This window comes from Lepidochelys kempii, chromosome 3 (genome assembly GCF_965140285.1).
Source record: "Lepidochelys kempii isolate rLepKem1 chromosome 3, rLepKem1.hap1, whole genome shotgun sequence".
Lineage (NCBI taxonomy): Eukaryota > Metazoa > Chordata > Testudines > Cheloniidae > Lepidochelys > Lepidochelys kempii.
Window position 1 is genome coordinate 143,801,424 of NC_136382.1, and position 18,147 is coordinate 143,819,570.

The window sequence follows — 18,147 nt, forward strand, 5'->3', positions numbered from 1 at the left end:
TTAAAAATCTAGATACTGTGCATTTAAATTAAGTGTTCTGTAGGAGATTGAACTTCATGTTAAGGAGGCATCAACGTGTAAAATAGCTTTAATATATAGAATTTTAGCCTTCACCCCACTTTCTGCCTCTTCCCTTTTGTTTTCAGCACCACAACAGTTGGCAGATGCAGTAGGTGATCTAGTTTCTAATATATGTGGCACAAGTAGGGTTTTTGTTGGCTTTTTTTTGGCCCCAAAAAAGTATTTGAAGTTCAGTCTTTAAATTGTTTGCTTTAATTTTAATTCATAGGTACAGATTTTTTGGGGGGAAATTTATGGGGTATTCATGTTCAGAACTAAACTGTCACATTATTCATGCCTACACAATTATATTATCAGGACCGGCAATGTATTTCAGGGTCTGGCAACATCTTTATAGCATACTGTTAGTTTGCAAATTGTATACATATTTAAGAAAATCTCTACTCAAGTTTGATATACAAGCTGCCAAATATCAGATAAATTTTTTATAATTTGTACCTTAGCAATTAAACATTGCATTTTCCTTTAAAATTGTTGCTGAGTCATATAATTATCTTACTTTTGCCCAGTAACTTATAGAACTCTGTGAAACAAGTAATTTAAAATCAAATACAAGGTTGAGGAAAACTATTGTTTTGTTTAGATTTAAAAACAAACAATACCTATGGCCAGTGTATTTGACTTAGACCATCTGTCTGTCTGCAGCAGTACAACCCTGCCAGTGTTCAAAGGGGAGTCCTCTAAGGCATGGGTACTGTACTGGGCTTTAAATTCCCCTGGAAACATCCAGCATGATTTTAAGATGTGAAGACTTAATGAAACTATGATTCTGCATAGCAGGAAGTAAAAATTGTTTCCCCCTTTAAAATCAAAATAGAGACTTTATACAGACTGCATGCTTGGTAGGTCATGAAAGGGACAGACTTACTTTGGTCTGGTGCAATAACTTGAGAAGGCAGTAGTGGGCTCGGAAAGAGACTGCATGCAGCCTTATTAATATAAAAAGATGTTTGTGTGACATAGGACTTGTGAGGGTTCAAAGAAAACTTAGAACTGAAGTTGGTTAAAAACGTTAATGGTAGTAAAGGTGGTGATTACAATGTACTTAAGGGTAGATAAATCTCCAGTTCAGTCAAGCACCTGTAATGGCTTATAATAACTAGTACTTGCTTTTTTCAGAACACTGTTATGGAATTATAGCCTTAACATTTAAGGCGAAAAAATATAAGAACTAACTTGTTTCTTAAGTTTGATTTTCCCCTTCCTCCAAACATCCCATCTCTGATGTCCCCTCTTTTAATTGGCATGTTGTATAGTTAGTTTGTCCTAAGCGGCATGGAACTACACAAGCAGCCACTCCGATTATGCTGGGAGAGAGAACCACTTACAGTTAAAGGTTTACTTTAGGTTTACTTTTAAATAACAGCACAAATGCTGGAGAAAATGTAGTAAGTGCCATCTTTCTCTGAGTCCCGTAACTTACAACCTGTGTAGACTAGAAACACTTCAGGAGACCAATACAAATACTTGTGGGATCAGTAGATCTTTCAGAACTTCCTGTAGACCAGTATGATCATAGCCTTTTTTTATTTCAATTTTAGATGCCTTTCCGAGTTTCTGGTGTCCAGGGAGTAATGGTAGTGCTTTTCTTTATAACTTTGCTCAATTTAGTATTGTGATTCTCAAACCTCTTTATCAAAGTCTTTGCAGTCCATTGAGCAGCATAAAGCCTTCAGGTCTTGCTCTTTTCATGAGGTTGCATTTTAAAATATTACTCCTGCACTTCTAAGATTTTATAGTTGTGTTATCGGTGCATGGTGAATAGTAGTTTAAAAAAACAAACTACAGCTAATATGAACAGATGACTTTCTAGGAGCAGATCTGTCAAATACAAAGGTGACACTGTTACATCCATTTTCCCAAAAAAGGAACCACACTTTAACATTTGGATCTATTAGTTACATGGAAGCATCCATTAATCTTATGGACATAAAGGGATTTACTTATTAACGTGTGCTGAATCTGTTTTTACTCTTTTTTGGGTGCATTTTGTACAACTTCGTATGTGAAGCGATTTTTGTTACGCATAGTTTGTGGGTCAGTTAAGATTTCTAGACACTGTCCTGTTAATTTGTGCCCATTTTATTTTGAAAAGATATACACTGAATTAACATTAAGTAGTTATAATGATACCTAGTTAAGTTTTTTCACTTCTAAACTTTTAGACACACTGTAATTGGCTTGTCTTGTAGCTTGCAACTACTGTGGCAATGGTTTGAAAAATCCATTTCCCCTTTAGGGAACTGTGTGGAGTCAGGGACAGGTGAGTCACTAAATTCTGTAGAATCTGGTTTTTATTTTTTATTATTTTTTTAAATAAAATGACTTTTTATAATTACAGGGATAGTCAGAATCTGGACCTATGTAGTGGTGTCTTAGTTGGCCAGCAGATAGTTCAGTTGTTTGTGTCAATGCCAAAACATTCCCAGACAGAAGCAGAGTGAAATTAACAAAATATCTGGGCAGTTTCACAACTTCTCTTCAGAATCTTGTGGTCAGTAGTGAAGCAGACACAGATCTTCTCAAGTTTCATTTGGGACAGTTATAACTAGTAGCAGAGACAGACACAGGAGCTATCTTGAGAAAAGGAGGCTAAAGGAGGGGTAAGGTAGTAGAGACCCCCATTGTTGGAGAAGCACAGCTGCCCTTAACAGTCAGGAAGCTGGAGATGGAGGGAGAGAGTGAGATTTCTGACTACTCAAAAGGAAGAAGATGGTGGGAAGGGAGATTTAAAATATGTACGCTAAGTAGCCAGAGCACGTGAAGTACAAAGCTTTCAACTGGGTCGTAGGGACAATACTTAGATGCTATATTGACTGTTGCCATACCAAATGCTAGATAACAGATGTGGGACAAAAGGTTCCAGTGCAAGACCCTCACTGTTGTTTCGAAATGAGCACTTGGAGAATATATGCTGCTTTGCTTACTTACATTTAAGGTTTCACAAAATCTTTCCTCCCTTTACCCTGACTTTTTTCTGGAGATAACAGTACAGTTTGTGACAGCAGATACAGGATAACAATACTTGAAACTAATACTTGATTGTTAAGCTTTTTAAATAAAACTTGTGCTATATAGGACATATTCCTAATTTGCATTATGTGGTTAAATAGGTCATGGAATGTCTCTTTGAATACAGAAAACATACAAGAGGAGAGAGTTAGAGAGTAGAGCCTTAAAACGAATCTGCATTTTTTGGTATTTCAGTAAATTTTACACCGACAGTATCAGGTAGCGTATGTTAAATCCAGGCATGTTTTTGGTAGCCGTCTAAGCTTCCCTAAATGGCAATGTTCAGTCACCGCAGTCCTCTCTTCTCCCCTCCTGCCCTGATGTTATCCCAATGATTAGTGCTTCTTGAAAAGGCTGACATTTGTGATATAGGTAGTGGTTTTATGGTATGACAGAGTAACCAAAGAGGTTGTTCGTTGCACTCATTTTTCTCTTGTCTTGAACCTGGGTTGTTAGGAAAGAGAGCCCGGTGTACAAATTTACTGTTTTTCATTGGTTCAAGAGATTTCTAAAAGGAGGGCTATGCAGAAAGTGGCTGCTTTGAAGCCAATTTTAAAAAATGCCATGCCCTGTAGGGTTCACTACAATATAATTTGGGACTCAAGTGTCTTTATACTTTGTCCATCACTTTAATATGTTGATTTTGTCACTTTTTTCTTTCTGAAAGTTTATACCTATTAATGGTAGTTACCCTATGAACATTATATGTAAATGGAAGATTAGGAAAGAGGGGTTTTCCAGTGCGATTGCTTTGTGACTTGACAGCATTCTGTGTCACAATCCCACTGTTGCTCCTGTGAATATGCGTGGCTAGTCCATTTTCTCCTTCTGGAGCTTTCAACTATTAGGAGGAAAAACGTACGAAAACAAGCAAAAGTGATTGAGACTAGTGCTAAAAAGGCAGGTTTAGCACCTAAAACAATTAACTCAGTCTTTGAAATTGACTAGATGTGACGTTGTCCCTTTAAAAATGTTTATACAACAGTACTTTGCTCAAATGTGTAGTTTTTCCCCGCATTTGTAATTAAACCCTGCACATTACCCATCTTGCATATCTTGTAGAAACATTCCTTTAATTATAATTTTCTACAGAAAGTAAGGGACCAATTTCCATTTTAAGCAGGACAAAAGGAACAAGCTGTTGAATGGTATAAGAAAGGAATTGAAGAACTGGAGAAAGGAATAGCTGTCTTAGTTATTGGTCAAGGTAAGCCAATTTTTTGTGTGTGTAAAGTTTATACCTTAGTGATGAATATCACTTCCTGGCGTTTTTCTCAGGAAAATGGGAGAGTTAAGCACCATATTTCATTCTTCAAGTAAGTGGTTGGTTTGAACAGTATAGTGGAAAAGCACATGCAGAATGTTTCCTAATGCAGCAGACATTCTCTCCAGTGTAGGTACACAGATAGGTAATTATCCCTATTTATTTTCTTCGTATAGGAAAAGCATATATTTAAAAACCAATTGCCACTTGGGTTTTAAGATTAACCTGCTGCTCAAATATTTCTGTTCTAGCTTTCTAATGCCTTAATGTTTTACACCATTGTATTTGCAAATCTTTCCTATGTTAATCTTTCTTGTTTTGCTTTATGAAATAAATATATTAAGATTGTTCAAAAGCCAAAGCAATTTTGGCTCATGAAAATGTCTATCTAAAACATAATACCAAAATGTTCTTAAAGTTAATAAATGGGCATTCCTGTAGCATAAATTCCAACTTGATCCATTTAAGTTGAGGTCTGCGGATTTGTGTTTTCATTGCTATAGAGTTTTACACTGTGAATATAAATCAACACAGTTTGCAGAGGGGTAGGTGGTATTATGTTTGAGAGACTTAAAAATACATTTTTCAGGTAAAGCCATACGACCAAGAAAAACTGCGTCAGTTTTCAGATATGGTGAATGAACATAAGAACAGCCCTAATGGGTCAGATCAATGGTCCATCTAGCTCAATATACTGTCTTTGACAGTGGCCAATGCCAGATACTTCAGAGGGAATGAACAGAACAGGATAATTTCAAGAGGTCCAATCCTGTCCTCTGGCAGTTAGAGGTTTAGGGACACCAGAGCATAGGGTTACATCCATAATCATCTTGGCTAATAGCCATTGAAGGATTTAAATTCATGGAGGATATCTAATTCTGTTTTGAACCCAGTTATACTTCACGATATCCCATGGCAACAGATTTCACAGGTTGACTGTGCATTGTGTGAAGAAGTACTTGCTTTTCTTTGTTTTAAACCTGTTGCCTTTTAATTTCATTGGTTGACCCTTAGTTCTTTTGTTGAAGTCATATAGGATAAATCGGCAGAAATATTTCTTCAGATTATATGCAATGTATCAAAGAGGTCATTAAGAGAGTTCCCATGCTTTTCTGCTCACTTAGTAATTTTTTAAAAACTTGCCCATTCTTGCAGCAACTATTTGAGAGAAACAACCTCAGAAGACATTTCCTGTACCTGCCCAGTAAAACAGATTTTAGTTAACAATACAGTACTCCCCTTCACTATCAGCCTCCGGCAGAGCTGTGTTCTCTTTAAGAAGTTAGAGAATCTTTTAAACTGTGAGAGCTCTATTTTAAGGAAGTGGCCATAGTAATGTTTGTAACTCCATTACTGAGGTTTTGAAATGTGAAGGGACACAGTTAATTCAGTTTAAATTTGTCAGTTTTGCCAAAGTGAATCACTTTAAATTATACCTGCCTCTTTGGTTACTCTTCTACCTTTTTTTGTTTCTTTACCTTTTTTCACTTTGTGTCCCTCATTGTTGCATACAACCTTCACAAACTAAAGGGCAGCACAGCTTGGTCTGTGGTGTCATAGACATGCACTGCAACACTCGAGTCTTCAGCTTTGTACGTGCGGCTTTGTGAAGCAAACAGAGCCAGTTTTGTATAGCGTTGTTTTCTTTAACTTAAGATCTTTGACTAACGTTTACATTTTATTTCCCTCTCCTCCCTTACCAGAGGGGAGAGGGAAAGGTTAGATGTCAGTTTTAGTGAAGGAATTATTTTAGCACTTGTAAACATTAACTTGACATATTCCTATATTGATTCTTTCTTCTCAAGGTGATCAGTGTGAACGAGCTCGACGTCTGCAGTCTAAAATGATGACAAATTTGGCTATGGCAAAGGATCGTTTGCAGCTTCTAGGTACCAGTTGCTATTCATAATTTGGGAAGTTGGCATACATAATGACAATGCATTAACTTAATATATTTCATTATTTAAAATGAAGAGCAAAAATCATTGTTTTGGTTTTTTTTTAAATTCATAGTAGTGTAGTGTGGTGTGGTGTTTCTCAGTCTTTTCAGGTTGGTGATCCTTATTTGAAGTTAAAAAAATTAATGAGCGCCTTACAATTACTATACAAATACCATATAATGCAACTAGTAGATTTGACTTCACAGCCTTAGAAGGTTTTTGATCATCCTGGAGTTACCTTGGACATTTTATTTGCTTTGCTTTAGAATTATAATTTCTCAACACCTTTCAACCCTCCAATTGCCTTTCATTACTTTCTGGGGATTGCAGCCCACTGGTTGAATAACACTGTCTTAACGTACTGGATTTCTGCTGGATGAAACTTATAGGTGTACTCTTTGTTCCGCAGGAAGCGCTCACTACAATTTAAACCAGTTCTGTATTATTAATATGGTCATTACATTAACAATCTGATTCCCGGTATGTACTATAACTGAAGTCATTCAGTCTTATAAATAAGATTAAACAATTTAAAAACTTTAACCTCTGACTTTCATTTGATCATCATCTTCTACTTTAATTGCTTAAGTTAAGACCATTTCATTTCAGGAGCAACATATGGTAAAGTCTGAGCTCTTATAAATGTTATGAAACTCATTGTGATGGATGTGAACACTCTACAAAAACAATAAAAATGACACCTGTGATTGGCAGTAAAATGTTGTTGTATAATCTTGACTGACTCATTTTGAATATATATATATATATATATATATATATATATATATATATAAAAATCTCGTAGAGCATCCTTTAAATAGCATGTCCTGAAAGTGCTCTTAAATATTAAAAAATACTACTTTTTCTATTCTACTGGCAATTTGTTTTTCTGAGAGTTTTTGCAGTAGTGGAAGATGACCATTCTGGAAAGCAGCACCGCGAAATGTGTTTGAGCCTGACACCCTCCCACCTGATTCTCTGCCCAGGCCTCCTTACTTTCACCTTCAGCATAGGATGCTTGCCTCAAATTACAACCAGACTTCTTCTTGGAGCCTGAAGAAGAGTCAGAGGCATGAATGTCCCTCACTTCTCTTGGCTTCCATTGCTCTCTGGCTTGATGTAGTGATTATAGCAGGGAACAAAGTGACTGACTGTCTCTTTCCCTGTCCTCTCATTACCCCTGGTTCTGTGCAGGGATCTGGAGAGAGAATAAGTAGATTCCTTCTTCAGCTGCTATCTCCCTAGCCACTCCTGTTTCCTGTTGCTGCTTGGATCGGTGCACATTCTTGGCTCAAAACAGCAGCAGCTCATCAATATTAAATACTCTCTTGCAGAGGCTAGGGGAAAGCCCACACAGGAGCTGTCGCCTACAGTGATGTAGTTGAGCAGTGAAAACCGTGAAACTAAATGTATGCTGTGCATTCAGCTGTGTAAAGTAAACAAATATTTTAAAATTTGATTTCATTTATAGTCATCTTAGATGTAACAAGTAACAATAGGCTTCAAAAAAATCAAAATCAACTCTGTTTCTTCTTAGTTGACGGTATACGTTTTGTATGTGCAATGCCTGCTCCTGACATGTCCCAGTTAGGGTAGTTTGCATAGGTTAGCAAACTGAGTTGAATATTGGCCATGTGTGCCCTTAAACGTATTCCTGCAAAAGGAGATGTTAGAAGATGAAGGCTGCAAAAGTTAAGCACTCAAAAGTCAGGGAATGACATTGAGGGAGTACATGAAATCTTAAGTTTGCAACTTTATTTGTTTTATTGTAATCTTTAATTACACGTTCTTTGCCTCATTCTGGGTGCAGGCTGAAAGGTGAATGTGGCAGTGGTAAATAACAAATGAGGCAGGTGTCCTGTAAATTCTTATTTCAGTCTAGTTCAAATCTTTGAAGTGATATCCATGCAAATCTACTGAAGTTGTTGCTTTACTTTATTCTCTATAGGTTCTTATGCCTTCCCCATCGCTGTAGTTGAGCGCCTGCTCCAGAGTTATACCAGTGTAACTGAGGGAAAAATTTGGATGGGGAGCTGTCCCTTAGTGGTGAAGATCAGAATCATGCCTAAAATATTTTAAAATTAAAGATAGAATTAAAGTCTATATAAGTTAAAGACTTTTAATGTGAAGCAATTATATCATTGGGTGACATCAGTTATACTGTTTTTGTTACCCTTCACTTCTGTTTTAAATTTAAAATGTTGCACCCTTGCTTTGGTCACTTCTGTCATTCATCCTGCATACTTAATAAGGCAACATTAGTGTGGAAATATGTGATAATGTAATTCAAATGTATACTGTAATGCAGATGCACAAGGGGCCTTAAATAAGATTGCATGTGCAACTGTCATGAGGGCTTCACTTTATGATCTTAGGCCCCCATTCCTGCAATTAGATCAGTTCTGACAGACCCTTGAATCGATGAGGAGACCCATTAAAGACAGTGGAACTCTATGCTTGCTTGAGGGTCTGCCTGCAGAGATCCAGTTGCAAGATCTGGGACTATATGTTTTTTCCACAGTAGAATAGTAGTCTTTTAGAATTTCCCAAATTCTTAAAAATAAATAAATAAATAAAAAATAGTCCCTTCAAAATCACACCTACTTTTAAATCTTTTGTCTGACCCAGTGAGACAAAAGATGCTTTACTCTGTCTATGGTAGAGATAGACACAGATGAGAGCTACCTGGCTGAAACTCCATTCAGATGTGATGGAAGTGATGTTGGTAGTATAAGGAAAATAACCAGATAATGACACCGATTACATCTGTCCCTTTTAAGAGTGTGTCCAACATTTGTTGTTTGGGTTTATGTCTCTAGATACTGTTGCATCCCTATCTGCTGTTTAAACAATCATATTAGAAGCATTGACTGTTATAGCCTTTTTTCACATGTTTGGCCAGCAGGCTGAGACCATTTATTCTGGATGTGGGCTGTGCCACTGTGATCCATGCCTTTGTTTTGAGATTCGATTACTTTTGGGCACTCTATTTAAGAGGTGGCACCTTCAGTCTACTTGGAAACTGGAGCTAATGGAGAATGTCTCTTTTTAGCTGCGTTTATCACTGTAATGGCTGTCTAGGATATCTGGTTAGGCTAGATGCTGAGTTTACAGATTATTGTATTTTGGGTTGGGATACATGGCTGCAATTTACATGTGATAAGGAGTCAGGGAACTTTGTGTCTAGGAATGGCTAGCAATGCACAATTATTCAGGAGGAAAAGTAGACCTGAAGGCTTTGAAGATCTTCATAAACCTGGCATCCCAAATGATGATCCTAATTCAGTTGACAATCAGACCATTGTATTCTGTATAAGCAGAGGCACAGGAGAGATTTTTCTGTTTTGGGAAACTGTGTAGGTTTGGAATTGGGCAGTGTCACATAAGACATTGCTTGATGTCCCCTACCTTGCAGGAATGATAACATTGGAGACTGACTGCTTTGACTGCAAGAACTGTCTCTGAATTAGGAGGTGGTGGATCAGATCTTTCTCTAGGGGAAATGCTGTAGGATCCTACTCATCCCAGCTCTGACCAACAAGATATTGGTGGTGTGTGATATCAGGAAGACACCTGCACCGGCAAGGGGTGTTGTCTCCATTCACTGCAGAAAGATTGCTTGTCTTCCCACCAACACCCCCGTTAGCAGAGACCCTGGCCAAGTTCAGGCACAAAAGTTCAGTGATTTAGTCATTCCCTACTGTGTGAAACAAATGCTTCCCTGTTTTGTGATGGCATTGGCTACTTGCTTCTTCTGTACAGCTTTTTTATTTATGCTTAATATATTTGTTCATAGATAGGAAATGTACAAAAACAGAGCTTCAAGAATTACGAAACTGAAGAAATTGCATGGCTGATACATACATAGAGAGCAAATTTTACTTTCATAGGAGTCAGAGCTGTGTTACCAAAATGAGAAGAGATTAGAAGCCGTTTACTGTATCTGACAGGATGAGCAAAGAGTTTAATTAATAAACTTGATGTACAATGAAAGCTGGTCACAAGGAAAAAGTAAACTGCTGTTTTTGTTGAATTTTAAGAAGCTTTATCAGAATAATACATCGGAGAGAGATTCTTCTATCAAGTGCTTTTTAACTCCTTTGCTTGGGAGTGAACACTTAAATGGGAAGGGGAAATCTCCCAGGAAGAAAGCTATTAATTTCTGGGGGGTGGCAGGAGGGAGAAGAGTTCTCTCATTTATCTAGTGGAAACGTATGGTTTTTAAGGGATTCCATAACTATATTGACTCTAAAGGAAGAGAAGAACTGCAGTACAGTACTTGCACTGTTATTTCATGTACGTTAAGTGGCAGAGAATAGTATACTTTACTTTCACTTTCTCTAGTGCTGTGAATTTCTTTTCTGTTGTCATTTGGGAAATCTTTTTGTTAATAACTTTGTGTCAAATTCTGGAAGCTACAACAAAAAGCTTAGGATCAGGTCCTCTGTCTGCCTGGTAGAAGTCTAGGGATCAGCTGGTATAGACCAACTAATATTTGAGAGAGCTTGGCGTGAGGAGGCCCTAGGAGAAGAGGGATCTTAAACCATACCTTAAATATTAGCCCAAATGAAAGTGGCTACTTTCTGTTTGTACCCCCACCCACACACCCTCCCCAAAAAAGGGGGGGCTGTATCCTATTATGGGGTGTTAAATGAGGAATCTTAAACTATGTGTATATATTGTGTACACGCAGGTAATATATATACATGCACTTACTTTAAATTAGTGGATCCCCCTGCCAGTAATATGTCTTTTAAAAATGACTGCCCATGTCCATACAAAGGGAAAAGTTGTGTCTAAAGTTCTAATTGTGTGTTCTGACACATGGCTTTTTCCCAGTATAGACAGGCCTTAAGGCAAAATGGAACAAGTGGGTAGCAAACAACTGGAAGGAGTTGGGAAACAGTAATAATTGTTTATATAGGCGAAATAAGTTTAAAAATTAGCAGTCCCTTCTGGCACTACACCTAACTGTCGGTTGACAGTTTCTTTTAGGCATTGTGGTAGGGGTGGCTTGCTTTTATTTTTTAATTTATTTTTAAAGAGACATGAAGGTTAGTGGCTTTTCAGATTGGTTCAGGGAATGTATTGCATGTATAAAGATGGAGTCATATTACATTTTTCTATTTTATCTGGGTTTTAATAATTTGCTCATCACCATGGTAACTGAGCACAAATGTATTTCTGGGGAAAGCTAACATGGGTGATTGAGACTGGCTATATCAACAGAGTAGGAGAACTGGGAAAATAGATAAGTAGGGAGGGGCAAAGTTGTGAAGGGCCTTAACAGCAAGGATCAAAAGTTTGTATCTATTGCAGTGAAGAAAGGTGAACCATGGAATGACTTAGTGATGCATTATCAAGAATATATATATATATTTTTTTAACTTGTGGAGTTGAGGGAAGGCTCCTGTCAAAGTAATATATATTGACTTATTTGTTTTATTCACTTTTAATAGTTTAGTTATGTTGTGCCATCCTTTTTTGTGGCAAAGTTCCTTCCCCTTAATCTTAAATTATTTTCAGTAACATCTGAATGTGTTTCATGAAGTAACACTTTTGACTTGGTCAGAAACAAGGGTGTTTCACAGATTTTTTTTTTTTTTTTTTTTTTTTAAATTACATGCAACTGCCTAAGAAGCGAGAACTCTACAAACTTCAATTCCCGTTTTGAAATCCTGAAGTCACCTCCCTCATTTGGGTACTAAAAACTGTCAAACAAGTTTTGTTTATTACAGACACATTAAGTGTAAAATGTGGACTAGCTTACATACCTGTTTCGGTGAGCCACTTCTTATGTGAAAGAGTACTTTCAAATGGTCAACACAAGCTCCTAACGGAAGACTTCCAGGAACGGAATTTCCTACAAATCCCACTTTGTCAAATGGAGTCAAGATAATAAATCCTGTGCAGTGCCTTTGGCAAAAAATCCTGTAATGTTAGTGATTTTTTTTTTAATGGTTACTTTTAACTAATTCAAAAATTGACTGCCAGTTTAAAACTGCTTTCATAGATTTGTACTTCATAGACAGATTTTTTTTTAGGTTCACAAAGTCGTTAGCATAAATAGAAATATCCCTTTTATCTTTGACCCTTACATCAAGTATATGGAAGCTGACGTTGTCATTTCTATGTGATCAGCATACATTAATTTCATTGGTTCATTTTTTGTTTTTTATTTGTTTGTTTTGTCCTTTTCCCCCCTCTGTTTGTTGCATAGAGAAGCTGCAGGCAGTTTTGCAAATTCCCAAGCCGCAAATGGAGGTCTATAATGACAGTACTAACGTGGCATGCCGCAATGGACATCTCCAGTCAGGTGGGTTTGGTTTCACCAGCACTGAATTAATCAGGGGATGTCTGTCAGTTTCTGGTACGTTGCAAGGAAAATACCCTGAATTTCCTGGCCCCATATTAATTTGTTAAAATTTGTATGTTTCTGTTTTAAAGGTTTTGTAGAAATACATTCCATCCTCATAAAGCTCTTTGTTAATGCTGTTTGTTATATTGCAGTATTCGGTTCTCTCTCAAAACAGCTCTCCTTCTTTGTTGCTCCTTTTCAGGGTTTTCAAAAAGTTAGGATCCAAAAGGGTTTACCTTAATGTGCTTTGATCTAGCTCCCTTTCAAAGAGGAGTAGATCAAAGTGCATTAATGAACTGTTAATGCACGTCAGCAGGATCCAAGCAGACAGTTAGTCCACTGCAGGCTAGTGCAGGGTAGAGTCACAAACCAGCTTGCCATAAACTAAATGTTTGTGTAGACAAGCCCAAAAGACAGGATTCCAAAAACCCTTTTCTTGTTGCTATGTATTTAAAGGAGGTTACTGTGATCATACTTTAAAGTTTAAATGTTAGCTCTTGATTTCTGGCATTTCCTATTAGAAGTAATTTATTGTAGTCATAGTCGGCATAAGATGTTCTTGGAAAAAGCCTTTCTTTGATTTTTGTTTTTAATATAGGACCGTTAAAGCAACCTAATGTGAGTTCAGATCGATACCTAAGTGTCAGTTTGTGCTTTTTAATAGATTTTATATTTTCTGCTCTTAAAATAAAAAACCAAACAGCAACACTTGCCATTTTTAATTTTTAACTAAGTTTTCAGTTAGAGAAGGTTTTTTCCTTTTTTCTCCCAAGTGAAGGTACCAAGAATGCTAAATTGTCACAAAGTGTATTTCTAGTTCAAGTGCTAAACACATGAAGCAAAAAGTTTCCTGAATTTCATAAACTGTTAAGAATTAAAAGGATGTTTAAAGCCAACAATATGATGTAATCAGAACTATAAGCCCAATTTATTCATACACATGCAGTGCAGACTAATCATGTTAAGTAAAATAAGGTTAAACACCAATTGAATTAACAAAACTCAGCTACAGAACGCAGAACACAGCAATTTTAGAATAGTATGCAATCAGTCCTTAAAGTGACTGTCAACTTGAAATCTAGTCAGTTGAGTTTAAAAAAAGTAGCTTTCAGCAATTCACTTGCCTTTGAATGCTCAAATTATTATTCTTACTATATGGCCACCTTTTTTGTATCGATAGAATTTTCCCCTTTTGGCTTCATAAGATACAAAAGCAAACGAGGAAACAATTAAACTAATTACACATGTTCAGACATACAAAATAATTAAAACAAATATATTGTCTTCTGGAATTTTTCTTTTAGATTGGTTTTGTTTGGCATGATGATGGGTTTTTTAGAAGTCTGCCTTTTTATTTTAAGTTGACATTTAAGCAAAGCTTCATAACTAAATCAAGCTTAAGAACTGATAGTTTTATGGGGCCATTTCATACTTTGGTTGTCTGCATCCAGATGGCTCCAAGTTTTTAAATACATACACACAACCCAACCTTTGACAAAATATAGGCTGCTTTCTCTTTCAAGTGCTCCACTTCTGTGTGCTTTTTTGCTCAGTTCTTCACACTAGTTTTCTAATGTAGATAGCCCAGGAAAAGGTTTAACTAGGCAGTCTTTAATTTTGGCAAGAAACAATTCTAGCACTCACTTGCTTCTTTTCAAAGGTTCCCCACATAAGTAAAAGTTCTCTCCTGTCCTTCAAGGCAGGAGTCAAACAGAAGGAGTCTGCTTCTTCTGCAATAGGGTCATCTTATTTTAAAAACAAGTACATTTTTCTCTCATCATAGGTACTACCATAAATTGAAAGTTGTGGAGGACAGCGGAATTGCACTGGCTTTCCACGCTGGGCTTAAAGCCTCTATGAAGAAAAATAACAGTTCCACAGTCTAAAAACTCTTATTATAATAAGGCATTTTAATAGAAATGAAATGTTCATTCCATTCTTTGACTTTCAGAAACTGTTATCTAAGGTACTTACATGACCTCCATTGCTCTAGTATTATTGCCTCCCAACCTTCAATGTAGTTATCCTCTCAACATTCTTGTGAGGTATGGAAGTACCATATCTCCATTTTACAAATGGAAACTGAGCCACAGGGAATGTGACTTTCCTAAGGTGGCACATAGGAAGTCTGTGGTGGAACAGAAGCTTGAACCTAAGTCACCCCAGTCCCGGGATAGTACCCCCTAGCCATTGGATCTTCCTTTCTCTTATTTCTGTTTATATACATCTCTCTCACATTCACCAGCTACTCAAATAACTCGTACTGTGAACAACAAGGTTTAATTAAAATCAGTGGATATTTTTCCACCCAAGGCTACTGAAAATGGAGTATTTTGCTACAGATTTGAACTGGTAAACTATGTCCTTGCTGGGTACTTACACTTAAAGAAAAAACACTGTTAAGGGAAAAGCTACACTTCAAATTTTGGGATTAGTAGATTATTTGTACAGATTCACACTCCCCACTTCTTCAGAGTCTTTTGTAAAGAAATTCCTGAAGTAGTGAAGGGTAACTGAGTCACTCTCTCTTCTGTATTTCAGAACATTATATGAACAGTGGCAGAGGTAGATAACGGAATGCCTCTCCAGGTAACAAGACCTGGACTAACAGATTAGGGTAGGTAGGGTAAAGTAATGGATGCATTTTCTCTTCTCCCTCTCCTGTCTCCCCCCAAACTCCTGGCAGCAGCTAGGAGGCTGTAGGAAGGGACAAAGATAAAGTTACTTCTCCCTCTACAGCAAGAGGGAAGCTTCAAATTTATCAGACCTCTACTACCCACAGGCTGATCTGAAATACAGAATGCCCAAATAGGATATAGAATGAGACAGAGTGAGAGAGAGGTATCCAAACGTGCTGCTGCTTCCTGGTATCTGGGCTTTTCATTAGGTTGTTGCTTCTTGACCTTGCTGGAGGGGACACCACCCTTGTCTTTGTATCTATCTAGATGTCTGGTAAATTTTTCAAGTTCTGTTGGTAAGGATAAGGTGGTGCTTATAGTCTTGTCTTGCATTCTTTGTAAATCTCCTGTCTTTAGTTCTGCGTTAGTCAGTTAATCATCCTGCCAACATCCTTCTCGCACGTGCCCTTCCGTTACAACAAGAACATAAGTGTAATGTTAATTAAAAAGTGCTTTGACTTTAGAACATCTGGCTTTTTTTCAGTTGCCGCTGTTAGAGTGGGTCAAAGCCAAACACTTTCCAAGGCCCATTTTCTGTCTAAATAGCTGTCTGCATTTCTCATGGCTATTCTTTGGTGGGCCTGTATCATCAAGGTTTTTCTTTCAAAGCATTATTCTTCTGATTCAGTCTTTAAACTCTGTGGCAGAACCTGTTTCTGACCCTCACCTCCCAGGCCAAATACCCCCAATGTATATTCAGACGTCTCTATTTTTCATTTTGAAAATTTGGTCCCTTGGATTTTTATAAAACTATTTACTATTGTGATACTGATGTCTTGTCTCTTATTTGTGCAGCTAGTCCTTTATAGATGCATCTGTGGAGCTCTCTAGAATGTAGAAGTGAGTAGTCTTGTGACAAAACTTACTTCTGGAGAATAAGTTACTTAATGTACCTCCTGTTCTTGTTTTTAGACTAGATTCTAACAAACCTACCCAAATTGTTCCATTGTGATAGATGCACTTTGTAATAAAAAACGGAGGCAGTAGAGGTGACTTTGTAACTTCTAGCAAGGGCAGGCACAAGTCTAACAAGTCTTCGTAGTTTTATTTTAATATTAATCCTTACGTGATATATGCTTCAGTAGCAATTAATTGGAATATTGCAGTACTCCTAATGTACTTACTTTGCCCTTCTCCTGGGTCTCAAACTCTGCTGAAGTTCACTTAAACATTGAGTACATCAAGAACAATTGGATAAAATACTGTACAGCTCTATGTTAGTACAGTGTTTGTGATACAATACCACAGTTTGGGTATTCAGCGTTTCGGTTTTAGCTTACGCTTGAAAAGGTTTGCCAGTATAGGTATACAGATAAGATATATTGGCAAGCCACCTACTGGAGAGGCACCTTTTACTGGTATAGCTTAAACTAGTTCCCCAAACTGAGTAAGCAATAAAAAAAAAAAGACTTTTGGCAGGGGGCCAGTACAGGCAAAACTAGGGCTTTTGCTGGCATAGCTTCTTCAGTTGGGGAGAAATTCACACCAACATAGCTATGCTGGCAAAACTTTTACATCTAAACCAGGCCTTAGTAGATTTTTAACTGAAAGAGAAGTTCAGGGAATTAAGCAGTTCCTGCATTTGTCCTTTAATTTAAATGGATGTTACTGAAATATCTGAGCATGGATTTACTGAATGGGAATATTATGAGTGTGACTATTCAGTGAAAGCTCTTCCAAGAGAATAAGGAACTAATAATTATGAGTGATTTGATAGTCTTGTATTTGGTGCCCAGATACCAGTGTGATGGGTGGATCAAAACATAAATGTAAACAATTGTTAATTCCTTTTTTTAAAAATGGAAATAGATTGCACAGTCATGATTTTGTTTGCAATTCTAGTGCAACTGCTGACACGGATCTTAAATCTGACTAAAACTTTTTTCCTGTGGTTTGACATTAGTAAAAAACTTTTCAAGCATAAACATGCCTTTCAAGAACTATCTTTTAACCAACTTTCAAAAGCGCAAAAGTTGGTCGTGCTCTTTTTTGAAATGAGCGAATTACCTTTTTTAATAGGAAAGCTGAATAACGCATTTAAAGTGAACATTGGAACAGTCTTTTTAATCCAATACTACTTTTGTTCTCCAGTTTTTAGTATTGTCAAGCTTGGTAATTCAACTGCATGTTTCATTGGCAGAGTGTATAAAAAGCTTATATCGTATTCAGACTGCTTCCTCATACAGTGTAGTTTGGAATCTGGGACCTTTGTTCTTCATTGTGGTGAAAGCAACTGCTTCTTTGGCAATCCTTAGACCAAAATTTGGCTGTCTGCTTATTCAGGCTGGGGGTGGATGGGCTGCATGGATATATATTACAGACTGCAAAAGGCCTTTATACCCTGATTGTTACAACTTAAATTTTCAGTGTTAGGGCTGTATGAGGTACAAACAAGTAGTAAAAACACAGGATATACAGAAACAAAGCAGAGTGGAGACTTTATCATTGGCATAATTACTGAATTGGGTTAACCAGGCCAGTATATTACACAGGTGATTCAAATTCCAAATTGAAGCCAGGCTATCTGGTGTCTCATTCTTGAAATTTAGATATAAAAACTTTATACACCCATTCAACCTTGCCAAGGCATCTCTAGATGCTGAGACTTCTTTAAGTCTATCATCCTGAAAAGATGATGTGACACAGTATATCCATGTAGATTTTTGGGTTGCAAAGTATCACTTTTGACCACAGAGCAAAAATCAGCCTTACATTAGTTTCTTTTTAAAAACTGCTTGTGACTTTAGGAATATTCACAAGTATACAGCAAAATGTATCTGTTTAGAATGTGATATTTTATAGAGGTAAATACAA

At 37.0% G+C, this 18,147-nt stretch overlaps 1 protein-coding gene across 5 annotated transcripts in view; it reads left to right on the forward strand.

Annotated features, from left to right (window-relative positions):
* SPAST (spastin) overlaps positions 1-18,147 on the forward strand; it is a 61,821-nt gene that overhangs the window by 1,258 nt on the left and 42,416 nt on the right. For 2 of the 5 annotated variants that reach the window (XM_073338324.2, XM_073338319.2), the window contains exons 2-4: positions 4,214-4,300; positions 6,163-6,246; positions 12,518-12,613. In XM_073338324.2, the coding sequence (XP_073194425.2) occupies positions 4,214-4,300; positions 6,163-6,246; positions 12,518-12,613 (267 nt within the window). The remainder of the gene's footprint in view (positions 1-4,213; positions 4,301-6,162; positions 6,247-12,517; positions 12,614-18,147) is intronic. The other 3 variants (XM_073338320.2, XM_073338323.2, XM_073338321.2) reach the window with 3 other exon arrangements.